At 40.7% G+C, this 27,544-nt stretch overlaps 1 protein-coding gene across 1 annotated transcript; it reads right to left on the reverse strand.

Annotated features, from left to right (window-relative positions):
* Positions 1–831: 831 nt before the first annotated feature.
* Positions 832–27,544, reverse strand: LOC144634521 (uncharacterized). Its single transcript, XM_078493495.1, has 2 exons — positions 26,787–27,544; positions 832–1,867 (listed from the first exon to the last, which is right to left on the reverse strand). The coding sequence occupies exons 1-2, from the start codon at positions 27,499–27,501 to the stop codon at positions 1,095–1,097; spliced, it is 1,488 nt and encodes a 495-aa protein (XP_078349621.1). The 5' UTR covers positions 27,502–27,544; the 3' UTR covers positions 832–1,094.

Below are 27,544 nucleotides of genomic sequence, written 5' to 3' on the forward strand. Positions count from 1 at the left end.
TCTATTATTAATAGTGCAAAACACAGCTGACGGCCGTCTACATCTCCAAAAGTGAAATAGCAGAGTTCGACTATACATTGTACACGTATAGGTAGACTGCTTACTGAAAACAGAGAAATTCAGAATTGTAGTGACGCTTATTTCATAAATGTGTCGTGAGACAAAATATTTAACCAAATTAGTTCAATATGAAAAGCCCATTTGGGACGAATAAAGTATGTATGTATGTAATATTTTTCTACCGACCTCCAATAACTATTCAGTAACACATTAATTCTGCATCGCGTAATATTGTGATTTTTTTGTGGTATTTCGCGGTGAATCATTCGGGGAGCAAGTTTTATTTTTTGCAAATCTTCGTTGACGCATCCGAAGAATTTCCGAATTATCATTATCCAATCAATACCCAGCACGAGCACTTACGAGTACTGACTCTCGATACTGACGTAACAACATCGTAACAACTTGTCATGTTGCTTAGCAACTGATGACCAAAAACACGCGGGCGCGGGTTTTAACCGTTAACTAGTACCTAAAGTCCTCCGCCTGAATCACGATGCGGTAACAATCGAATAGCCTTACATTCCTCGAAATATGTAACTGACAAAGCAATAAAGCATTGCCGATGTTCATTGAACATGTGTATTTGTTTTGTGCGAACAGAGGGGTAAGAAGTGGTATCATTTGCAATTTGTCAGCGGGAACCAGACTGACAAAAAATTCTTCTGTTTCAATCTATTAAAACGCAGTGTTACACGTTGTCACAATATCTCCACCACTACCACTATTACAAACACTTCCCTGCTATATTTTTTTTGTGGGCGAGGGTGGGGTTGTGGCATTGATGTAGACTTCTCATAGCTTCTCTATTTACAGATAGTTTCACTTACGTTCTTTTTATGTTAAGAACTAAATAGACAGCCTGAGTCTAGAGTCTAGCATTCATGTGATCTGTTACATGCTACTGTTGTAAGAACAAATGTCGTCAACCTCATTCCGAGAGGTACATACATAGTGGGCAAGCCCCCAGCCATTTATTTTGAAGGTACTGTACTACCTTCATTGTTTTGAGCAATGTGAGTTTGTCACACCTTCTAACAGTTACACTGACCATCAGTTTCACTAGTTTTCGGCTCATGATCAGTAAGATGAACACGAGATACGGATCTTTCAAGAATACGCACATCACTTGTGTCAAGAGAGTCTAAAATGTTACTCGCTAAACGCTCAAACATTTCCTCGACATTTTCAAGTGTCATTGCGCTCACCTCAAGGTACTCCATTCCGTTCAAGTCAGCATAGGTTTTAGCACGTTCAAATTCGACTCTTCTTGTTAGATCTTTCTTGTTCCCTATCAGCATGACCTTAACATTTTCACCACAAGCAATATCAATAAAGCTCTTGTGCTTTGGAAGGTCGGTAAAGGTTCGGCGCTGACTGATGTCATATACGAGGAAAGCGCCATGGGACCCCCTAAACAGGGCCGGGGCAATACTGTCAAATCTCTCCTGACCCGCCGGGTCTACAATTCTTAGTATCACCAGTTTATTTCCAATCTCTAGTGGTACCGGGTGAAGTTCCACACCAATTGTAGACTTGACAAATTCTTGTGGGATGTCCTTGTCTATATAGCGCTTTATCAACAGGGATTTTCCTACTCCGGAGTTTCCAAGAAAAGCGATCTTTAACTCGATTCGTTTTTTACTGCCGTCGTTTCTTCGCAAATCCCTGATTACTTCATTGATTGTGGGTCTTCTGCTGGGGTCATTTTCAAGACACTGAAGAACAATCTCTCTGAGAGGATGAAGGCTGCCCATCTCTCCGAGTTCCTTCTTTCGGCGGGTGTGTTCTGGGACTAAAGTTCCATCTGAGGTAAGGAAAGCAGACAACACATATTAGCACTGCCCGGTAAAAAAATTGATGGGAAATAGACAGTGGCGAATCTTTAGGGCAAGCGCCCAGGGGAAAAAAGGTTTGCCCACCCATTTTTAAGCAAGAAAAACCCATATTCACTCGTGGCCCCACATTTTATCTCTAGATGACGTCATCGTCACGAGATATAGGAGGGTCATAGGAGTGCCATTGACCACGTGATTTTGTTAACAACCAGAAGTGTTCTCACTTATTGCCCCCGAAGGGCTTTCGCCCAGAGGCGAAAGCCCGAGGAGGCATTCATTGTAGCTTGCGCGTATATATAGGGAATGTACTTCTGTCTTGATTTGATAAAACGTGGCTAAAGAATTGACACAGCTCTAGTTCTGAAGCCATATTTTTGCAAGGAGCTTTGAACGAATCGACTAGTTATAGCTTATGTTCAACGTGAATTACTCTAATATATCTCTTAACAATCCAAGAAGACTGCATTTACGGCATTTTGTTCAAATCATGAATTTCACCAATTTAATTAACTTGTTTACAACATGAGATAACATCAAATGGAAACAAATTTAAAGAGTGCTAGAGCAAGAGCTGAACTGAAGCTTTCTAAATCCATGCAGGGTTTAAAATAAACTATCAAGAGGTGTTTTACATCGCCGTTCGCTTCATTTTCAAGGAATTCCGCATTAAAATAACTAAATAATTCATGACTCAGCGAGACGATTCGGTCATGTTTCACCTTTTCATATTAAAATCAAGACAGACTTACAGTCAGAATATACGGTATGTATACCAAAAAAAATCTCGATTTGCTTGAACAAGGCCGCGAGGAATCGCGGGTAATGATGACGTTTTGCCGCAAAGGATCTCCGGGTAATGATGACGTAAAAGCAGAAAATGCCCGAAGGAGTTATGGGTATTATGACGTCACAATAACAGGGGGTAGCGGTAAATGAAAATCCCTATCTTGGGTTAGAACGGTATTAAAAAGACTGACGCGTGTTTTGGCATCTGTCACACGTTGATTACTCCGATTTTTGGCTCACGCGTGTTCACAGATTTGTTCGAGCGGTTTCTCTGCTTCGGTTGTGTTAAGTGATATTTGAAGCAGTTGTTGGTAATACGTCGAAAGATTTTTATCGTATACATCTTACAACCAGTAATAAACAAAAGCGTGAACTTTGTCATGTAATACAAGGTAATTCGTTTCGCTAACAAACTGTCAGATTATTTGATCCAAAAAGTGGTTTGAATAAGGATCAAAAATTGTTTTCTCGAATCTTTGAATGTGCAATATTTTGTTACTCGTGGAATTTTTAGGCTTTTTGGCCTGGAAATTATTGCGGGCCCAAGAGAGGCCCGCAACCCTAATCTTGACAGTGACCAGCGGATTGCGTTTTACGCGTGCGCGCCACGTTAATAAAAGGCAAACAGAAAACGGAAGTTGAAAATTTTGTTCTTCCACTAAGAACGATCGAAATGCGAAAAATGTGTCAATCACGACAGTTTGTCGTAACACCGGAAGAGAAAAATCTGTTCTCCAAGAACGATTGTCACATAAGATCTAGGCTCCTGTCACATGGAAGATTGCAAACATTACAATTTGCAGACTTGTATTACAGGTGTTGCTTTTGAGAAAATTTGTTCTGATTGTATGACACATAAACCACGGCAAAGCGAATGATTCCAACAACGGTTATTCTCGAGAAATTCGTTATAACACTGACAACATAGCGAGTTTATCGACCGAGGAAATTCACATCTCAATTCACACCGCGTGCTCGTCTACACTTCAAAAAAACTGTCAATCAAAAAACAACTCTGACTGGTTCGCGGCCGGTTCGAGGCAATAGAGCTTTTTCGCATAACTCCACTACATACGCTAATTATCCACTGTAGTTGGAAACACCTACTACATATGCAAATTACAAATTAAACAATGTAAGACCGTTTGTTGTCATCAATTCAACCGCTCAGTCAATGTAAATTGTAAAATGAATTAAAGTTCGAACAATCTTCATAACTATGACACCAATTATATTTTGGATTTGCATAGCTTTGTTTCTTTTCTGTCTAATGAACGGGTTCGGGCTTAAGCATAGAGTTTCACTTTTATCTTTCTTGAGTATACCGTGGTACCTGTTTTTCGTTTAGATGAAGTTTAGTGAATTATATATCGTTAAACAGTACGACATGTCGCTGGGCCAAAAATGTACAAAGTTCTACAACGACGGGCTGAAACCATCGGGGATGGCGCCAAATGGTACCGATCGCCCGGTATGTCTTCAAATGTTTTATGGTGTGCTCTACAATAATTCGGCATTTCGACATTTTACGATTAAATCTCCTTGCTAGCCTTTGGTGGTGTCTGGCCATACGTCTTATTTGCGCCGCACGAAATGGTGTTAACAGGGGCACTACATCCCCATAACCTTTGTCTGCCAACAATGCTGCACCATATGGCATGTCGTAATTTGTACCAGGGCCGATCCTTTCCATTAAATTGAAATTGCCCGCATCATTCATGGATCCAAGAAACCCCGCTTATAAAAACACAATATTACCAAGACTGTCCACGATGAGTTGAGTGTTCATGAGATGATAATGGCGGTGTCCACTATAGAATTCCCATTGGGGCTCCACTTCTGGTCGGTAAATTTCATGGGGCGTGCCGTCGATACACCCGACTGCATCGGGAAATGAAGGCCAAGTGCCTCGTAAAGCATTCCACTCTGCAATGCTTGGCCAAGAAACCTGGTTTTCAAAAAATCTCCACAAAAGTGGAACAACACTGTGAATTATTGCTGAAACTGTCGAGGGACTAACATCAAAGATTAACGCCAATGTGTCTATGCATGGATACTTTCTTAGCCACATTAACGTCAATAACACTTTGTTAACACAATTCAGCTTACACCCTCTTATTCTTTGTCTTCTTCTCCCCCTTCTGGTTAATCGAACTAAATTTGCTGATAACCTAAAAGTGATGTCAAGCAAAGTTTCTGGAAGCTCTCCGGTGTTTAACCAAAACAAGTACCTCTGATTCTCAAATATGACAAACACATCCCTGCCTCTAAAGCCAAAACCGTGGAACGTGGGATCAAGACGTTGAATAATAGGAGGTAAATAATCATCAAGAGGGGCCTGCATTGAAGCCAGTAGTAATAATGCGGGAAGTGCATATTGTATGAGCTCTCGTATTCTTCTCCTTTGCTCAATAAATGGCGGTGGTATTGTTGTAAGCAATGCCAGAAAAAACTGACAAACTTCAAGAAGTTGTCTTGGAGGTACTCCAGGCATGATTTTGAATGAGGTCAGCTCCAAAAGCATATAAAAAATTTTTCACAACTGGGATGGATCTTAAATTTTCCATCCTTGTCATTAACACCTATTTTAAGCCATTTTATGCTAATGTCTTCAAAGGCACGGCTTATGACCTTATTTTGTTGTTCGTCTTTGGAAGGTCGGGCATGGTAAAGCAATCTGACAAACACGGTCACCTATTGCTGTTTGTTAAGGTGTGGCGGATATGTTGGAGAAAGAAACAAAAGAGGTCTTAAAAAACGTTTGTTCATCTCTACTAGCGGGACGGTTTACATACATATGCACACTAATAATAAAGAATGTGATCTCTTTTCTTTCGAGTTCGTATAAATTCGGCACACTTTATCGCTCTTTAGTGCTATTCCTGTCTCACTATGGCCTCGAACATATGGAGACCGGTCGATTTTGAGGATGATCAGGCCCAGTCCACAAGAGTACAAGAAGGTATATGTCAATTGATAGTTACATACATGGTGATATGATATACAAGTGCGTTTCGCTGACATGTTGCTTTTTTATTGATATAGAGCCTCCAAAGAAGAAGGCGCGACGTTGCAAAGTAATTGAGGCAGAGGAAGAGATAGTACTTCTGTCCTATCAAATGTTCTCGACTGCCGGATGGGAAGCCGTACTGGAAAATGTTAAAGAACTAGTACGAGAACCAATGAGTGGAAACGCCCTTAAAGTAAACAAAGTTAAAGATTATTACCAACAGGCAAGTTCAAGAGCGGCTCTTAAGCGGATGCAAAGAATCACAGCATCACCAAGCCACTGCGTCTTCATCAGCAAGCCAAACACAAAGGATGTCGGAGACCATCAAGCAAACCAAAACCCGTTATTCCAAGAAGTGCGATAAACCAGAATCAAGGAAGTTCCATAAGTTTGCCCAAGCTGCCAATCTTAATTCCACCGATACCAGCGACGAAGGGCCAGAGATTGTCGACAAAGAAGTGGCCAATTCCAGCGTGGAACGAAAAGGAGAAGACAAAAAGGGAAGAAGATAAAAAGAAAAAAAATTGATCATCGTGGAAAACTTGCTAAAGAGGCGAGTAAAGCCCACGTAAAGATGTGTGGAAGAGCAGTGCAAATGATGGATAAAATGCAAAATCTCCTTGAAAAATATGATTCAAGTGATGATACGGATTGACTTTGAATATGATGTGTTAATTATAATATGGAAAGTGATTGTATTCATTGGTGAAGAAAGGATGAAAATAAATTACGACTCTGTCACCTAAACTTGATTGTGCTGATTAACTATTCTAGAGTTTTTGCATGGCGGCCATGTTACATGCATGGTAGGAAGAATAAAACTTTTTGCTTTAGAATGAACATTTTATTCCATTGAACTAATATTCTATTGTTCCTGCCATGCAACATGGCCGCCATGCGAAACCTCAATTCCGAATTTCACACCAGAATCAAATTTGCATAATTAGTAGGTGTTTCCCACTACTGTGGATAATTAGCGTATGTAGTGGAGTTATGCGAAAAAGCTCTAATTAAGCGTGACGCGTTACTCGGAATAATTGTCTTTTGTCCAGTGATTTATCATTAATCGCGCCACGTTAATAAAAGGCGAGCACAACATAGCGAGTTTACCGACTGAGAAAAATCACATCTCAATTCACACCGCGTGCTCGATTACACTTCCCAAAACGATAAAAACATGCATTCCTTGCTTGATGCGTTACTCGGAATAATTGTCTTTTGTCCATTTTATCATTTATTTATCGACACTGCCATCTAAAATTACGCACTCTCGTACCAGTACCTTTTCTAAGTGCGTCAAGGCCCGCACTTTCTAACCCGTAGTTACCACTAGTTGTAAGTTAATTGTGAATGTTATAAGCGTTATAAGCCCGGGAATAATCTTTCGTGTTGTCACCACGAATAATGTGTTATGTGTCGTTATGTGTTATTTCCGCTAGGTGTTATTTCCGCGCGCTAGGTAATATATTCGACTTGAACTTGTGAATATTTTTTGGACCCAATGGTGCCACACAACAAGAAATTCCACAGCAAACAGACCAAACAATGTCTTGACGTACATGGCACAGTAAAAAAGAAGCCTAATTTTAAAGGCGACAAAAAGACTCCACTAATCCTAGATTATTGCTGTAAAACAAATTATAAAAAGGCGGGGGCAGCTTTATAGTGAGAACTATTACTAGTAGTAATAATTTGGATTCACTTTCTGTTTTGCCAATGTATGTAAACACATTTGAGGTGCAGCGATTGTCATGTTCTTTGGTAAAAAGCTTTTACAGCTACTTTACTGAATACAGCGCATGTGCTAGCTTGCAAGTCAGCGTGGATTCCAGGCACTCTCTCCTTTTCCTCCGTCTTGTCCTTCTCCCCTCAACGAGAAGGAGGGAAAAGGAGAGAGAACCTGTGATCAAGGTTCGCTTGCAAGCAGGCCCTCTTTAGGGGCTTGCTACCAGGCTTCAAATGTGGATATCACTGGCAATGATATAGAAGGGAAATTAACATAACATTATGTAGCTGTAGGTAATTATAAGTGGTAGCTACTTACAAAGGGCATTGTTGCAAAACTTTATTAGCCCACTGGACGATTTTGTTTATGTTGCAATGTACAAAACTGTACAAAGTTTGATATGACATTTATCTTATTGTTTGACAGTTGGCATCATTAATAGAATGTTGTATGAACTTTTACTACCCTAGAAGCAGTGTGCAACAAATGCAGACTGCAGACTGGCACTTTTTTAGTATATATTGTGTTGCCATTACCATTATTGAAAGCTAACCATAAACAGGCTAGCCGGATTGCCATTCAGGCTAACCGGATTGCTATTCAGGCTAACCAGAACGTTATTCAGGCTAACTGGAGCGCTACTGAGGCTAACCGGAGTGCCAGTCTGCAGTCTGCATTTGTTGCAGACAGCCCTAGAAGTCTTGGTTTGACAATAAAGGGTTAGAGCCGTTCTACTCAAATAACCTTCAATTTCTGGCTACCAAGTAAATCTAAGACAAAATAAAATTGATGTATTTTCAAGCATTTAAAAAATCTACTTTGTCGTTGCTATGATCAACTCACAGGAAAACAGACAGATAGGAAAAGTGAATTCTATTAAGTGCTTGTCATCTTTGGAAAGAAAAAGTGGACAGTTGAGGCTTAGCATGTGCTGCCTAATTTCCATTTAAAATAATACAGGGGCCTCAATACTTGTGATATGCATATATGCATATGACAAGTATTGAGGCCCCTGTATTATAAACCCTTCTAATTTAATAAGTGGAGATCTAACCTATGTCACATGACAGTGAAAGAACCAAAGTAATATGAAGGGTGAGGTATGCATGTGGGGTACAGGGGTGGGGGGAGAGGTGAATATGCAAATCTGAGTGATCATGCTAGGGGACAAGAGGGCCATGGGAGGCAGGAGAAGAGGGGGCAGGAAGCGGGTTTCCCAAAGTGGCAGCTGGAACTGGGCTAAATTGAGGAAAATTTCACAATAGAAATAGCACAAAGAGGCAGAAACTACTTAGGAAGAGTAAAGTAAAGTTTTACTGGAAGTAAAAGGTACAGGAAGCAGAAAGCACAGACCACCCTTGCTCTCCCCCCGCCCCGCCCCCCCCCCCCCCCACAAAGATTGCTTTGGGGGTTTGAAATTTGTGATCTAAGGACTTTTTTGGGTAAGAAATAATTTTGTGGTGATATTTTTAGGGTGAAAGATTTTGTTAACGACTTTTCTTGGAGTTAACAAAAAGCACAACCCAGGGTTCTCAATGCAAATTGTATCATATTTCCATTTACAGACCAATCTTCTGTCCCCAGAGCCCGAACTTCTTTGGTCAGCACCAAGAATACAGAATCTGTGGCCAAGTCCCAGTTTTGGAACATGTGAAGAACATTCAAGACCTCCAACTTACTACCAGGTGTTTAATGGTTTATGTACTATCAGACTAAACAGTCAGCCATGCTGCCTCTGTCAGTCATTAACAAGCTATCACAGGAGTTTATCTAAAATGATGGCAGTAATTTGCATGGAGGTATAATTTGGTGAAATATATAATTATTATTCAGTTTTGGTGATTGCCTTATGGCTTTTTACCCTAGATGTGCCACGGGCCAATCTAATCGGCTCCACATTTAACACCTAGATGTGCCAAGGCCGATCTAATTGGCCTATTATAAAATTTAAAATAGGCCGATAAGATAATGTAAGAAGGAATTTCATAGGACAATGGAAACAAAGGAAGTTAATAGGACCCCGTGTAAAAAACCAACCGGGATCTTGGCGGGATCTTGGCGGGATCCCGGCGGGGATCCCGATAGCGATCCCGGCGGGAATCTTGGCGGGAATAAAAATCCCGGCGGCCATAATCCCGTCGGGAACCTTGAAATCTTGCCAAGATTCCCGGCGGACATAATCTTGCCGAAAATCTCGCCAAGATTCGCGGCGGGAGCAAACTTCCCGCCGGCCAACATCTTGACAAGATTCATGGCAAGAATCCCAGCAATACTTTTGGTTACCGACAATTTCTTTTCTCGAAGAGATTCATGGCAGGAATTCTGGCATTTATTTACAGCGTAAATCAAATACTGACAAACTAATTAAAAACATAGTAAACATATCTTGGCGTTTCGCATACCGACAAAACAAACACTGGTTCTGTATCAAAACAACATCATTTATTTACAGAAGCTTACAGCAAAAGATGACCACATTTTTGGCACCAAACACATATATTTCGCAAACAAGAGAGAGAGCGTGAGCTTTAGTTCACAAGCAAAAAAGTGAATATTCTTCTGTAAAATGTTTTAAACGAAACAACGAATACATAAAGGCAACTAACCTTTTCCTCTTGCTCAAGCGAAGGAAGATGCAATGATGTGATCTACCAAACGAGCGAACTATCTTTTGATCATCTGCGAACAAATCGCCGAAGGAGACCAGAGGAGACGAAGAAGCATTCCTTCCCGAAGCTTTTTAAATAACAATACAATATTAATTAAGCATTAAGTTTACGTCTCAAGCATCAACAGGTACAACTTCGCATTGAATGGTCCTTATTCAAAATGTCTATCTCCTTCCACTGTTCGAATTTTGTAGTTTTTTAAAAAAACAGTTCAGCAGTAGCTAGCTCAGTCAACAAATTATTCCGTGACGAATCCCACAAGATAGCACTGTCGAATTAACAAGCTGTCGCTTGAATTAACAGCAAATTCCAGCAGTTTCCACAGAGGAGCTTTTCCCTGAAGTAAGGTCGATTCTTAACTCAAGTTAATAACAAAAGCAGCCAAAAAAACACATTTTCCAGCCCTGATTGTGAAGAGAAAACACTCCAACTCTCCTCCAACTCAAAATGATTTTTTTCTCTGCCCGCGGGTAGCGTGTACAATGGCCCACGTGACCTAAGGCAGCCAATCGAAACGCTCAGTTCACGACACCTAGCGGGAAAAGGTTCACAGCGGTCAAACGCAAAAGTTGACGTCACTTCCGGTTTTCGCCGCCTCGAACTTTTGACTCGAAAGTGGGCAAACTTTTGTAAGAAATTGTTAAAGAAATAGTACGGTGAAAGAACAGTTCAAGCTGGGACACTCAGTGAAGATGAATTATCAAATTTCCAATCCATAAGCGGCGTATAAACCTTAACTTTCCAGGGACGGCGTTAACTTTTGGCTTTAAAGCGAAAGTTTTCGAAAAATTTAAGACTTTGTATGGAAAATTTTGGCGGGAATTACACAGGAACTGCGCACGCGCGCTGCGTTTGACCGCTGTGTGGGGAAAAGGCGGGAATATAAGCGCTTCACAGCGGTCAAACGCAAAAATTGACGTCACATCCGCTCTTTGCTGCCTCGAACTGTTGACTCCAAAGTGGGCAAACTTTTGCAAGAAATTGTTAAAGAAATAGTACGGTGAAAGAACAGTTCAAGCTGGGACACTCAGTGGAGATGAATTATCAAATTTCCAATCCATAAGCGACGTATAAACCTTAACTTTTCAGGGACGGCGTTAACTTTTGGGTTTAAAGCGAAAGTTTTCGGAAAATTTAAGACTTTGTATGGAAAATTTTGGCGGAATAACACAGGAACTGCGCACGCGCGCTGCGTTTGACCGCTGTGTGGTGAAGCGCTGTGTCTCTCTCCTCCGCAGTTCACAGCGGTCAAACGCAAAAAATGACGTCACGTCCTGCCTTCGCCGCCTCGAACTTTTGACTCGAAAGTGGGCAAACTTTTGTAAGAAATTGTTAAAGAAATAGTACGGTGAAAGAACATTTCAAGCTGGGACACTCAGTGGAGATGAATTAACAAATTTCCAATCCATTAGCGGCGTATGAACCTTAACTTTCCAGGGACGTCGTTAACTTTTAGCTTTAAAGCGAAAGTTTTCGGAAAATTTAAGACTTTGTGTGGAAAATTTTGGCGGCAATTGCACAGTAACTGCGCACGCGCGCTGCGTTTGACCGCTGTGTGCCTCCGCAGAGGTTCCCGATGGCGCGTTGTAAAAATCCGCTGGGCAAGGTGAGTGCAGGCGCAAAAGATCGAGATGCACTTCGCGGGGAACCTCTGCCAGAAGCTTGTCGTTTTCTCGAACATCCTTATCGTTTTCTGGTACATTGATGAATTTCTAAGCCCTCGCCGACTTTGGCAGCTTGAAACTTGGCAAAAATCAGCGGAATGTTTGTTACTTCAAGTAGGGACCGTTATTTCTCCGAAAAGTTTTCATTTTTTCTGAAGAAAAGCAAAAATCTTTGTATCCGAAGTCCCCCCTGAAACTTGTGGGGAGTCGTGTGGGAAGTTTGTTGCTCTATGGAGGTCAAGCGTGAGTTGGGAAAAACTTCAAATAGAAGTTGACTTCCCACTCGAGGAGGTATCTGTTGATGGTAAATATACTTTATTTATTTCTTGTATTTCGTGCCTTTCGTGTTTAATTTCCTACATGTTGCAGTTCGCTTTAAATATTTACCAGTTTAATGTCCTTGATCGTTTGATCGAGTAACACAACAACCACAAAGCAAGCATTATTTCGTACAGAAAAATGCGATTGAGATAAGTGTGTGCATAGTTTCTACACAAGTTTTAGCAGCTGTTTACGAAGAAACAGAATTTAAGCTTATGCTTCGATTGGTTTAATTAGTTCGTACGGCAAAGAATTGATGTTGAAACTTCGCAATCGAATGCCCACCTGAGAATCTGTTTATACGTATCTAAATTTAACATTCTTCAAAACAAACCTACTTGTTCTTCAATTCTTTCAGGAAAGAATTAATCCGTTTTTAGAAGTTTCAGCTGCCAGAAATTTCCAAATCGAATCCTTTGCTTGTTGAATTTGTTGTTCGCCACACAACAAAACAGATTTAATAAAACTGCAATCTTTGTGCAAAATAAAACTTTTCCACATTTCCACGCCGGCATCTGAATGCGTTCTTGTTGACTCTGCTTGTCGTGCATCGCGTAATTAACTTTAGAACCGATTCTTATAGACATGATATTAGCAGTCATTTTACTGACATATGGTAGTAACATATACACCACCCCCGGTGAGGAACACTAATAGAAAGGTTACCTCCCCCGGATGGCGGCCATATTGGGTGTGACATCTGGCAGAGGCTCCCGCGGCCGCTTTCGTCGTTTTATTTCGCCTGCACTCTTTTCGTACAGCGGACTCTCCCCACCGAAAACCTCTCTGAGTGGCCTCTGCGGAGGAGAGAGGCGCTGTGTGTGGTCTACGGGAAGGTAAATAAACTCTAAAAATATAAAGCTCAGTCTGATAACCTCTTCGGAGCCATAATAATAATAACAGGTCCGCAATGCGAACATGTGTCTAGTGCAAGGTGGATACTGGTAGTCGCGATCACACATGTAACTATAGTTGATATCCCTTCATCTCTTGAGTTCACCTGTGTTTGGTTTCTCCCGAGGGTTAGGATCTTGAGCCTAAAATCTATGCTTTAGCTCTTATTCTTTATGCTCTTTTATTATGGTAGGTTTGTAATAATTCTGCAAAACATTGTGTTACTTCCGATTCCATCCAAATTTGGAGCACAGGAAGTCGAAGCACTGCCATGTGGCCTACATGACGAGTTTATTGGCGTGGGATTCACACCATATAATTTTTGGCGTAATCATGTGAGAGATCGCCGCTAGTTGATTGTTTTCATCCAGGAGAAATCCTAATCCTAATTTTAGATGAAGAAGAAGATCCTTGTGTTATTTCTACACCCATGTCCAATATACACGACCTGATACGAGTCGTAAATGCCTTTTTCGAGTGGAGAAATGCATCTCATTATGGATACTTAATTAATTATTCATCATGTTGTTAAGCAAGGGCCCTGCGATGGTTTCTCGAGTCGCAGGAGTCGTACGAGTGGACAAAACCATTGTCGACTCGACAAATGAAGTTGCGAGTGGAGAAATGCATGTCATTATCGATACTTAGAAATTTTTCACTGTTGTATCAAGCAAGGGGCCCTGCGACATGTTGTCGGGTCGTACGAGTCGTACGAGTGGACAAAACCATTGTCGACTCGACAAATGAAGTTGCGAGTGGAGAAATGCATCTCATTATCGAGACTTCACTATGTTGTATAGGACCCTGCGATGGTTTGTCGAGTCGTACGAGTGGACAACATAATTGTCGATTGGAGAAACACCTGAAACTCGCTAAACGCAATGTGTATACGTTTCAAAATGTGACATTGAGATCTCCCCCGAGAATTATCCTATGTTCTTCAGTATTAACAACACAATCTTCAATATCCTTGTTTAAATTATCAAAAAAACTGCATTGTTCTTGGATCCTATTAGGAGCGTAAATATTAACGAACAAGAACAAAGAACCTTGTACCTCAGCTTCCATTATAATCCAGCGGCCTTCATCATCACACTTGACGGATTTAAGATCAAGATCTAGGTCACTTCTCACTAAAATCATCACCCCGCAACTACGATTAGAGCCATGTGCAAAATGAAGCTTACCTCGCCATTGTGTCTTCCAAATATCTTCAATCTCGGCAGTGCTGTAAGTTTCTTGAAGGAAGATTATGACGTACTTTCGCTCACTAAGCCAAGTGAAAAGTGCTTTCCTCTTGGTGGACGAACGAATCCCCCGAACATTTAGAGAGAGTAGTTTAAAATCTATATATTCCTTTTCGAATGGGTCATTTGAAAGCTAGTTGTGTATGCTAATATGCTGCACCGCTGCCGCACATAAAATAAAATACGATAATAAATAAGGCCTCGAGAGGATTCTGTACACACCCACATGCAGATAAACAAAAAAGAAAGAATAAACTAAGGGAACAATACATAAAAACAACACATAAAAATATCTAACACAAAAAGAATAAATGACGGCAAAGTAATTGTTACCCATAGCCGTCTTGGAGTTTGGAAACAATTACCTCATTAGCCTATGCATGCCCTCCCGTAACAACAACGTGTTTGAAAAGAATATACAAGTCGATTGTTTAAATATCATGACAAATCAATCTGATCTCAAAACAGTATGTAAATTCTATCTACATAGGAACAAATTGTCCATCAATAAATAGTTTATCAGGCTCGGGTTTTAAGAAAAAAGCAATCTTCCCTTCTTCCCTTGCCTTCTTCAGCTTCGGCCACTGCTTTTTCCTCCTTTCACTGATCTCTTTGGGGTAATCCGAGTATACTTTAACGTCGATTTCGTCTTCCATCTCTCGCACTCTTCTGAATACAAGTTCCCGGTCTGGGAACCTCAGGAAACGGACAATAACTGGTCTTGCTTCCCCTGTTTTCTTCTTACCAATTCGATGAGCTCTTTGAAATTCAATGTTCTCACCGTCTTCAAGCTCCAGTTCTTCTTTGAAAAAATGGTGTACTACTTTAGCTGTATCCTCAGCACCGCTGGCGGCTTCCGGAATTCCGAAGAAGCGCAGGTTCTCTCTTCTATTGTACACTTCTTGGTACAGCAATTTATCTTCGAGTTCTTTGATTTTATCTTCATTCTCTTTGTCTTTCTTCTTAAGCTCTTCGATTTCTGTGTTTGCAAACTCCATTGCCTTTTCAATTTCTACCGCCTTGTCCTTGACTGATTTTGACTTGTCGTTAAGCGTGTTCAGTTCAATTTGGATGCTGTTTACTGAGTTCTCCAGGGCAGCGAACCGCTCAAATATTCGCTCCATGTTCTGCAATCTTTCTTCCACACCCGCAAGCTTGACACAGATCGATTCAAGTTGACAAACAATCTTCTCCTCCATAATGAGCTTCGGAGCTTCTTGGTCTTGGTCTTCGTTGTCGAATACAATGTTTATGTCGGCGTCCGTACGAGGGCTGCCACAAATTTTATTTCCTTCTGGAGAATGAGTCTCACTATCCGAGCTAAATTTTGTTTTTCGCTTACAGCTTAGGGCCATAAAATTGAGAAATTTGAAGTTTCGACCAAAAATTGTACGGGAGTAGAAACATGCACGTCTTCACTCGCACATGGTCGCCCCAGACTCCCAACGAAAACGAACGAAACGAAACAACGAAACATGCTAAACACAATGTATATTCTTCGTTCTAAAAGTGTGCTAGCGAAACACGCTAAACACAATGTATATTCTTCGTTCTAAAAGTGTGCCAACGAAACACGCTAAACACAATGTATATTCCTCGCTCTAAAAGAATGCTAGCGAAACACGCTAAACACAATGTATATTCCTCGTTCTAAAAGTGTGCTAGCGAAACACGCTAAACACAATGTATATTCCTCGTTCTAAAAGTGTGCCAACGAAACACGCTAAACACAATGTATATTCTTCGTTCTAAAAGTGTGCCGACGAAACACGCTAAACACAATGTATATTCTTCGTTCTAAAAGTGTGCCAACGAAACATGCTAAACACAATGTATATTCTTCGTTCTAAAAGTGTGCTAGCGAAACACGCTAAACACAATGTATATTCTTCGTTCTAAAAGTGTGCCAACGAAACACGCTAAACACAATGTATATTCCTCGCTCTAAAAGAATGCTAGCGAAACACGCTAAACACAATGTATATTCCTCGTTCTAAAAGTGTGCTAGCGAAACACGCTAAACACAATGTATATTCCTCGTTCTAAAAGTGTGCCAACGAAACACGCTAAACACAATGTATATTCTTCGTTCTAAAAGTGTGCCAACGAAACACGCTAAACACAATGTATATTCTTCGTTCTAAAAGTGTGCCAACGAAACATGCTAAACACAATGTATATTCTTCGTTCTAAAAGTGTGCTAGCGAAACACGCTAAACACAATGAATATTCTTCGTTCTAAAAGTGTGCCAACGAAACACGCTAAACACAATGTATATTCCTCGCTCTAAAAGAATGCTAGCGAAACACGCTAAACACAATGTATATTCCTCGTTCTAAAAGTGTGCCAACAAAACACGCTAAACACAATGTATATTCTTCGTTCTAAAAGTGTGCTAGCGAAACACGCTAAACACAATGTACTCAGATATTCCTCGTTCTAAAAGGGTAACGGCCCAAACACGCGAAACGAAATTGGTGTATATTCTTCGTTCTAAAAGTGTGCTAGCGAAACTGACGCTAAACACAATGTATATTCCTCGTTCTAAAAGCGTAATGGCCCAAACACGCGAAACGAAATATGTATATTCCTCGTTCTAATAGCGTGATAGCCAAAACACGCGCAACCCAATACAGTACGTATATTATTACGTTCTAAAAGTGTGCCAACGAAACACGCTAAACACAATCCCCGTTCTAAACGCACGATGGCCCAAACACGAAACGAAATGTGTATATTCTTCGTTCTAAAAGTGTGCCTGGAATTAGATATTCTAAGTATCGATAATGACATGCATTTCTCCACTCGCAACTTCATTTGACGAGTCGACAATGGTTTTGTCCACTCGTACGACTCGTACGACCCGACAACATTTCGCAGGGCCCCTTGCTTGATACAACATAGTGAAACATTTCTAAGTATCGATAATGACATGCATTTCTCCACTCGCAACTTCATTTGTCGGGTCGACAATGGTTTTGTCCACTCGTACGACTCGTACGACTCGACAACATATCGCAGGGCCCCTTGCTTGATACAACATAGTGAAACATTTCTAAGTATCGATAATGACATGCATTTCTCCACTCGCAACTTCATTTGTCGGGTCGACAATGGTTTTGTCCACTCGTACGACTCGTACGACTCGACAACATATCGCAGGGCCCCTTGCTTGATACAACATAGTGAAAAATTTCTAAGTCTCCATAATGATATGCATTTCTCCACTCGCAACTTCATTTGTCGAGTCGACAATGGTTTTGTCCACTCGTACGACTCGTACGACTCGACAACATATCGCAGCGCCCCTTGCTTGATACAACATAGTGAAAAATTTTCATAATGTCTCCATAATGACATGCATTTCTCCACTCGACAAAGACATTTACGACTCGTATCAGGTCGTGTATATTGGACAACCCTCTATTTCTAGTGGCGAAGAAAGCGGTTTAGGCCGGGAGCTCAACAAGGAATTTGCTACATTCCACCACTAGACACAAAACACAGCTTTTCATACAGAAATAAAGTCAAAACAAGAAATTTGCTACATTCCACCAGATTCCCCTCCCCCCTCCACCAATCCCAATTCAAAGTTGTTTCTGAATTTTGGAAATTGAATAGGGTGTCAGCAATCGAATGAGTGTCATAAACCTTATACAGTTTAAGGTATTTAATTATTCCACTGCAAAAATAGCTCTAAAAATCGACGTGTTTGGCGATATCTCATATACAGCCTTCTAATGGCGAGCAATATAATAAACGGCACGCAGTGCATGCGCATGCAGATCGAGGGATGACGTTTCCTAACGGGATCTTAAATAAGGAAATTTGTCAAAAAAATTAACATACTAAATAAAAGTAGCTGACAACTTCTGTATTGAGTGACTGTTCAACAAAATCTAAACAAAATTTGCGTTGTCTTGTAGCGTGACATTTGGTAATCCAATACTTCTCTCCAGCGACAGAGGTCAAACGTGGTCTCGTAATTGTATTACACAGGCCAACTGTAGCTAACTGTAGAAGTTGTCTTTTTACTGAATCTAATGGAAGTCATCCAATTCAATTTTCCTCCTCCGTTACATTTTGTATAAGTCCTTTCTAACTTTCAAGAAGAATTTTACTCTGTGTTCTTCGTGGCGATTTCTTGTTGTGCTAAACTTAATTTCAGTTCGACGTTCGACGTGTAGTTAATTCGCAGTCCTATTTGGTCGGTCGATCGCTACAAAACCATTACATCAGACGAAAGACTTCACATCATCGCCCAACAAGAAGCCACTGAGTAGCTTGAAACCGGATTAAGGTTAATGTTAAACCACTCTTTTGGCTAACAAGAAAGCCTGAGGCTTTTAGACGTACCCTGTCGCGTTTATATTTCCTTTTGTTTCTGTTCAACAAGAAGTGTCATGTTGAAGCGTGACATGCGATATACGATACTCAGCCGTCAGTATTTTTAAATACCTTTGACCTTAAAAGGTCAAAGGCGCTTTGATCGCTTTTGAAGACTTAAAGGTAGAGATGTTAATTTTTTTTATCAGAGTTGTTTTCGTAGTACTTTTAAAACTCATAAAATATAACGTGACTCTTTCATTTATATCTCGTACTGGTCATTTCAAACTGAGCAGCAATTTTATTTTGCTCTGTTTTCTAAGCGATGATTTATTGTTGAGTTAAACGCATGGAAAACGCGTATCACGCACGTAATTTTTAATCCCTCAAGTGGCAAGTAATTTAAAACATTTCCTCCGTCCCATTCCCCTTCCCCTATTGAGTAGGTGATAAAAGATGACCAGTTTTAAGCATTTTTGTGCCGATCAAAAGGAGATAATCAAATTACTTCATTTATCTCGCAAGCACGCTTTTTCGCAATTCTAAAACAATACGTGCACGAACAAACTCTGCAAAACCTAAAACGTTTTAATTGACAGTAAATTGGAACAGCGTCAAACATTAGCAAAGTCTAAATTTATAAAGCGTGAGTAAAGTCAGCGCGCGTACATTCCTGCGGCGAATCATTGATAATCACAGATAATCATTGATGCAATAAACACCTTAAACGGGCCTTATCTAATATAAAAGGAAACGAATGACAGAAACCTAACCCCAGTTGGCGCGTTTTGCACGTAGTAGCGAGAGCAATAGAGGCGGCTGTAATCGCAGGCTACAACAATACAGTGCAACCTCTATATAACGAACCTCTATATAACGAAGTCCTCGATATAACAAACGACATTCTTCGTCCCAGTAATAGTAAAATGTATGAGAAAGTACCTCGATATAACGAAACCTCGTTATAGCGAACACATTTTGCCAGTCCCTTGGCCCTTCGTTATATCGAGGTTCCACTGTAGTAGCCAAACATTTCAGTAGTAATTAGAGTTTTGAGTGTCAAAACATTTGCGGGAATTTGGAGGGCATTTGCACGCTTAACCCGAAAATTGTGTGATTTTTAAGTGGTAGCTAGCTCGTACTGATAAACTGCGTTTATAGAAGTGTCTGCAATTTCTCGTGCTCTTAAAAGGCAACAATCCCGTAAATATCGAAACTCTCACTTTATAAGCCGTAATCAGTAGATGTAAATAGTAAAGTGACCAACGCTTACATGATTTGCAAGTAGTTTACTACTTCTATTATTACTTTGTCCACATAAATACTCAGCAGCTTTTGCAGATGTGTGGTCGATCACAGGTGTTTTCAGTCGGGCAGCTTCAGCGTTTTCTTGCTCTACGAAATACACTTCTCAATAACTTCTCTGGGCTAGCTAGTTCCGCTGCAGTTCGCTAGTCGCTACTAGAGGCAAATGCATTATCATTGACACAGAGCATCGCAAACGTCGCGGAATATTCGTTCTCAAATTCAATTGGTCCCGAATATCCCTTTTGTGATCATTCTCGAATTCAATTGGCTCCGAATATCCTCTTTGTGCTCGTGCTTGATTTCAATTGGGTTCCGAACATCTCCGTGTACTCGAGTGATTGCGAAATGGTCACGATGATATATCGAGTGGTTACACTGTTCCTGAATGCCATCTTATCCTCATGTAAATGGTCACGGAACGGGAAACTGCATAGGGTCTAGATGCTTCGCACTAGACACAAAAATAGCATCTAGATGATTGTTTTAATGCAAAAAGCGCAATTACAGCGAATTCCTGATTGTATTTGCAATTGGAAGAAAAAGGCCGACAGAAATTTGTCATAGACGTTTGTCATTGGATTGTTCAAAGGTATTAAGGTTCCTCAAAGGTAAGAAAGAGTTTAAAAAGCTTGAAAAACAGACCGCGAATCAATAAAAATTCTTATCTTTTAATTTATCTTCACTTATTATCACGCGCCTCTTTGTCGCGCCAGTTCGTCTAGACTGATAAAACTTTCCTCGTGGGAATCACGTCCGCGGCTCACTGTCACGTATTAAATATTTTTCGACATTTTAAAAATCAAACTGGTTTATAAAGTACTACTTTCAGTACTTTAAGTTTATTTCATCAATACACGCCATGACTTGCGTTCCGACCACAGCATAATATTATTTGTGAGAATTTCAAAGCATCGACTTTCTCCCGGTGAATTCTGAGAAGTTAGTTCTCGCCGGGAACACTACCGAGATTTATTCACGCTGTAAAAAATTTGCCGGGAATTTTTTTTTCTTGGCGGGATCTTGGCGAGAATATAATTCCCGGCAAGATTCTTGCCGGGATCCGTGGCGGGAAATTCTACCCAGGCGGGAACCCGGCGGGAAGTCTGCTATCTTGCCGGGATCCCGGTCTCGGCAAGATTCTTGGCGGGATCCCGACGTGCCGGGAATTTTTTCCCGGCCGGGATCCCGGCGGGATATCGCCATCTTGGCGGGATCTTGGCGGGATCCCGGCGCGGGATCCCGGTCTCTTTTTTACACGGGACCAATAGACAAAGTCATACTATCGATAACCCAATGAACTTCGCTGAGTGCTCGGAAGTCATGTATGTAAGATTTGCTGAGTATGACCATATGTTTATTCAAGAAGAAGATAAAAATATGGTGGCCATTTTGTTGTGTTCTTCGTCTCCCTGAATGTTTCTTCTCTTCAGACAAACTGAATCATAGAAATAGATTATTCAGTACCTTCATTGTACTTCAGTGATTGATGGAATGTGCAGTTCCAGAAACAGGGGCGGCGGAGCGTTTTGGAACATGGGGGGCTAAGACTGTCCCAAAAATACTCTGCAGGTTTTCATATTTGGAGCAACTTTTTATTTTCTTACTGAAGATTTCCAAAGATTCTCTGATTGTTGTTCTAAGGCCATACGAACGTTTGCGGTCACTTTTCAAACTTTTCCAAAGATAAACGAAGTTTCCCGAGGACTTTCAAGTAAGTTTCGAAGATGTTTGAACTTACTCAGGAGACAGAGTATCTTGACAAACCAACTTACGCTGCTGCACTTGCGATATTTTCGGCACCAAAACGAGGGGGGCTGAGCCCCCCCAAATTTTTGTTTTGGGGGGCTACAGCCCCCCCTGCCCCCCTGCTCCACCGCCTATGAGAAAATACCCACCCCACAGAAGGCCATTGGCAATTCTGAGGGCGTGGAGGTGGGTCTCAAAGGCTGAAATTTTAAAAGGAAAGTTATGGGGCTTAACTGGAATTTCCAAAGGGGTGGGTGATTCAAATCAATAAACCTTCCATCAGGGAGAGGTGTGGATATTTTCTGGAACAACACAATTATTCCATTGCCTTTATAAAAAAGAACAAAACATCTGTTTGATCATACAGTGTTCAGTAGCAGACTCTGACACATTGATGGAAGGTAAGTGCAATAAAAATGTTAAATTTGTCACCAACTTTGTCGCTTGTCTTTGAAAATTTTGGATTGTAACACAAGTTCAATAACCATGTTTTCAACATTATGGCCTTTAAGGGTAGCTAAGAGGGAAGTTTGAAGGCACAATTATTAATGATTTATTTGAGATATTTTTTGCGGTAGCATTTAGAACTTGAGAAACAGAACTTGCTTTGGCAAATTAGGGGGCAATAACGTTAATCCCCCAAAAATGTTGGCCAGCAAGCATTTTGTTTTGGGGAAAATGTGAATAAATCAACAGTGCTATTCTCAGGACACATACAGGCCACACAGTCATTTTTAGGGGCAAAATATTTTTTTTTTTTTGGGGGGGGGGAAGCGCAATACAATATACTTTTGAAAGAACATTGGTAATTTTTTTATCAAGTAAATATTGAAAGCTCCTGGGAGAGCCTCTTTCGTCCAGGGAAGACATTTCAGAGGCTCTCCCACCTTAACAAATGTTCTTAAAATAAAATAAATAAATTGACATTGTTTTACGAGGGTTGCACTTAATAGTCTTGTGACTAACAAACCTGTGACCCTTGGATTCCTGGTCGAATTGGAATTTAGCAGTGTTGGCTTTTGTGGAGGGACGAAAACCGGAGAACCCGGAGAAAAACCCTCGGAAAAAGGACGAGAGCCAACAACAAACTCTACCCACATATGATACCAGGTCTGGGAATCGAACCCCGGCCACATTGGTGGGTCGAGGCCAGCGCTCTCACCACTGCGCCATCCTTGCTCCTAAAAAGTGTATTACCGTAATGATTCGATTTAGCGCCCTCCTTCCAATAAGCGCCCCCTTCCGAATAAGCGCCCCCCTTCGAATGTGTTTTTGTAAATAAGCGCCCCTATTCCAATAAGCGCCCCCATTCTTATTAGCGCCCCCATTCTTATAAGCACCCCTATTCTAATAAGTGCCCCTATTGTGGATAACTGGCCCTACTGAAGTCACTGACGTCAACTAGATAAACTCCTGACCGTTCACCGTACAGTTCATGTATATATTTACTGTTAAAATGAAGAATTATTTTAAAAGTAACTGAACTTTTAACAATTTCTAACTGTTACAGTTCCTGTTATTATAAGATACATTTGGTTGTTTCTCAAAAAATTAAATAAGCGCCCTGTCCCGAATAAGCGCCCTGTCTCGAATAAGCGCCCTCCCTTGAGTTGCCAAAAGTAAATAAGCGCCCCGGGCGCTAAATTGAATCATTACGGTATGTTTTTTATGCAAAAAGTGTATTATATGCTTCTTTCAAAAGTGTATTATTCTGCCCAATCCCAATAATTAAAATTGCTTTCCTGCTTCCCTGCTATTGACCCCCCCCCCTCGGTGGTGGGTACAAGGCGGAATGAGTTTGCGGAATGGCATGTGGCATGACTTGCGGAATGGCATAATTATGCGGAATGTAATTTACGCGGTATGACTCATTGACATAAATTATACTGAAAAGCGCGCCAATTTTTCAAGAGCAGCTGCTTTATTAAATACTGCTGCGAAGGAGACTAGCTTTTCGCCTGCCAATCGAAGTCTACGAAGACTATATAAACTCACTGGAAGACATGAACATTATTTAACTTAAAAAAGCAGCAGCCGACCGCCAATCGAGTAAAGCAAAATTTTCTTACACTGTCTACAGTCACTCTATCGTATTTCAAATCTAGCTCGCATTGCAGATTTACCGATAAGGAATCCGGCGAGTAATTACCACTGCCTACTTGTTGTGAATACTTGGCTTTCTCTTAGGAAAAGAAAATCATCCGCTAAACATACATTTTATTTTACCGCAAAGATTACGAGACACACATGGATCAAATCCAATGCGGTGTAAATAGTGTCACACCACACCACAGACACCAGCAGAGAAGCCGCGTCACCATCTTTTCATCGTCAGGGCTGTGCTCTAAGGAAATTTTCTGGGAGCCCTTCGGGCTCCCAACCCTGCCAGATAGGGTGCCCAGCCCTTCAGGTTGGTTGCCCAAAATAATTAATAATATTATTCAATTTATTAATTATTCAATTATTCTTGTTAATGTTATTATGATTTAATAAGTTAATAATTATTTAAACAATTAATTTAAATTTTCCATTGTCCTCCGATTGAGTTTTCCTAAGCTGGCAGTCAAGGATCTCATAAAGCACGCCAAGATCTTGATTATCTTTTCACAACAACATGGTCGACGATTTGCACGACTGTAATTTACTGATTGAGGAAATATAGCGGCTTTGTGAGTCAAAAAAGTGTGAATTCCGGTATGCTGTCATATGAAACCCATTGAGATTTTTGCACCAAAATGGGAAAATTTCGACCTTTTCGTAAAAATTCCTTACTTTATCTTAAGTTTCATAAAAGAACGCCAGAGAAGTTAAGGCTAAAATCATCAATTGCAAGCTTTTCTTGTTTCAGCGGTTTATTTGTCGAGAGTTAAAAAAATTAAGAAAGTCGCAAGAATTTAAGAAAGAACATTTAGGTCGAGTTTCTATTCTTGCGACGGCCAGGCTGAGAGAACCGCCGTTTGAATGATAATCTATACTAAACCATGCAATTTGATGAAGAAACGGCTTGATTTAAACTTGCAGAAATTTATGGAATTACCAACAATCTTATATTTAAAATCTTTTTTCGCAATTCACCAAAGTTTTAGTTTCACACACAGCGGAGTGATTGTTACTATTTTTAGCGGCTGCTGCATTTTGGCAAACTTGTGATATCCGACGAAAAGTCCTTTATTAACGTAAATATCTCATAAATCCTAATATCGTTAAGAATTTTCATTTGAGATTACCACAATGAGTCTAAAAACAAATAAATTTGATTTAAGCTAAATGACAATATATTTTATCGAGATTTATCTAGTGCAACAAGTCGTTGCTAAATTAATCTATTCCTTTGTAAACATTGCAGACGGAAGTCAAAGAGGCAGAAATTTGCATATACGAAAAATTTCATTTTACATTAACACTAACGCACTGCACTAACGAAAACTATTGATATACCAAATTGGCTGCGGTCACATCTAGACTGCTAACTATAGTTAAGACGGCGTTAACTTTAGTTAGCTATTTCGGTAGTGACCACTTCTCTGTTCGCCCTAGCTATAGTTAGAAAATTTACGCCTCGCTGATCCAAAACAATACACACTAACTATAGTTATACCCAAGCAGGGTTCATGGGTTAGTCTTAAGTTTACAAACAAAAAACCAATCAGAACGCGACAATTCTTTTGGCACGTGCGAGATGAACATAAATATGCAAAACAAAGCGTGAAGGGAAGGAAAAAAAGAAAAACAACATGCCAAGAAATTACATATCACCAATGTTAGCAAAAATAAAGCTTGAATTCTTCGGCTTCTAGTATCTTTACTTCATTTTATTTACTTCAACGCCGAGATACCGTGCAAAAATAGAAAAAATAGAGGAACACCTATAGACACAGATCAACAACACCTGGGCTGTCATGAACTAATTTAAATTCGAAATTATTCAGAAGCTAATCAGAACTAACTTTAGTTAACTGCATTGGTGTGACCGCAAAGACGACCGAAAGCACTAACTATAGTTAGGTATGATGTCACGTAACTTGAGACTAACTATAGTTAAACTTTAGTTACGTCGTAGATGTGACCGCAGCCAATAAATGAGAACTAAACCATCTCAAGGAAAAAATCTAGATTTTCAATGCATATTTTTGCAATGTTCGTGCGGTTTGTCACGTGCAAAGTCAAGCTCGTGTTAAATCACGTGGAACAAACTTGACAGCGCCGACAAGCGTAAACATTTGAATTCCGTATGTGCGGAAGGCTATTTTCCAGCGAATAAGATTGTCAATCAGCCAAAAACATAATTTTACAGTCAATTGCCCGCTATACTACAGTGTGGAACAGCGAACAAGAGGGCCGGGTGCCCGGCCGGGCGACCAGTTTTATTTTTCGGTCGCCCGAGACCAAATGTTAGTCGCCTGAGGCGACCGGGCACCGCTAGAGCACAGCCTTGCCTGTAATAAAAAGCTAGAAATATACCAAAAGGAGTTGTCGTCAATGAAACCTATAGCTTTCTCCCACCCCTAGCAAGTTTTGATTCGGAGATAAACGATTCTTGGAACACTGTAGTGACACAGTCACACATTATTTGAAATTTCGCGGGCGACTAACAACATGTCACTAATGCTTTCATTCAATGCGTTGTCTTTTTAAAAACTTCTCTTCAAATGGGTTGAACTTGTTTGTCTTGCCTCGACGTACGTAGCTTTAGAACGAATATCGTTCTGTATTTTAAGGCAATTTAGACAAGAGTTTTCGTTCAGGCGTCAACAGAACTACTCGGCCAAGATTCAGCCGCTCATTTTAGCAACGCCAGCTAGTTGATAATTCAAGTACTTGGAAGCGTCACGGCAAGTAGCGAAAAATAATTTCTCTTGTTCTATTCGGCGTAAATCGGTGACATGAACGGTGAAATGATCTTTACGAAGACGTTCTATGGAAGTTTCTTTGTTCATACTCCACTGCTCAGTCCTTGATGGTTGAGCCAGCAGTTTAACAAGACGGCTTCTCTTTTAAAATTTGGCGCGCTTTTCAGTATAATTTATGTCAATGAGTCATCCCGCGTAAATTACATTCCGCATAATTATGCTATTCCGCAAGTCATGCCACATGCCATTCCGCAAACTCATTCCTCCTTTTACCCCTCACCCCCCCCCCCCCCAGGCCCCCAGCTATGAGACATGGAATGACTTCCTGCTCTTAGCTTACCTTTTGTATACGGCATCAGGACAGGCTTGGGGCACGGAAGGTGACCGACTATGACTTCCAACAAAACAACACCAAATGAAAAGACATCAATTTCTGCTCCGTAATCAACACGATTGTTATCGGCTTGAAACTGACGATTGCTGCTCGGAAATGTTTCTGGCGCCATGTACACAGTGGTGCCCGGAACGGGGGTAGCAAAAACACGCGCGCGCGCGCCAATTCCCAATCCGGGTAACTCTTTGGCTTGACCCAGATCAGCAATCTTGGCCCTCATTTTTGTGTCTAACAGAATGTTTGTAGATTTAATGTCTCGGTGAACGATGGGATCCTCACGGTCATGCAAAAATTTCAACCCTTCGCTAACATCCATCATGATTTGGATGACTTCGTCAAGTGGAACTTTTGGCGACGATTTCGAGATTTTGTAGTACGAGTGTAGATCACAAAACATTAGCTCCGTGATGAGAATCGGTGATTTGTTCTCTGGAAAGAGAACTTTGTACATTTCCACAATGTTGGGGTGTTTTAATACTCGAAGGAATTCGCATTCTCTCTTGAAATCCTTCAGTGCTTCTGGGTGATAGTACATTTCGTCCCTGAGAACTTTCACCGCTACAAACTGGCCGTTCCACTTTGCTTTGTAAACCTTCCCGTAACTTCCATCACCGAGCTCTCCTTTGATCTCAATTCCCTCGATTTTCAAAGTGTTTCCCATTGCAGGTTCACTTGACAACAATAAAAAGCGAACGCATATACTA

This window comes from Oculina patagonica, chromosome 13 (assembly GCF_052425735.1).
Source record: "Oculina patagonica isolate OP01 chromosome 13, crgOcupat, whole genome shotgun sequence".
NCBI lineage: Eukaryota > Metazoa > Cnidaria > Anthozoa > Scleractinia > Oculinidae > Oculina > Oculina patagonica.

Excerpts from the sequence above, each read along its gene's own strand:
- LOC144634521 (XM_078493495.1), bottom strand. The coding sequence starts at position 27,501 with ATGGGAAACACTTTGAAAATCGAGGGAATTGAGATCAAAGGAGAGCTC. Across the intron at positions 1,868-26,786 it reads CCTGATGCCGTATACAAAAG|ATGGAACTTTAGTCCCAGAA; the intron begins GTAAGCTAAGAG and ends TCCTTACCTCAG.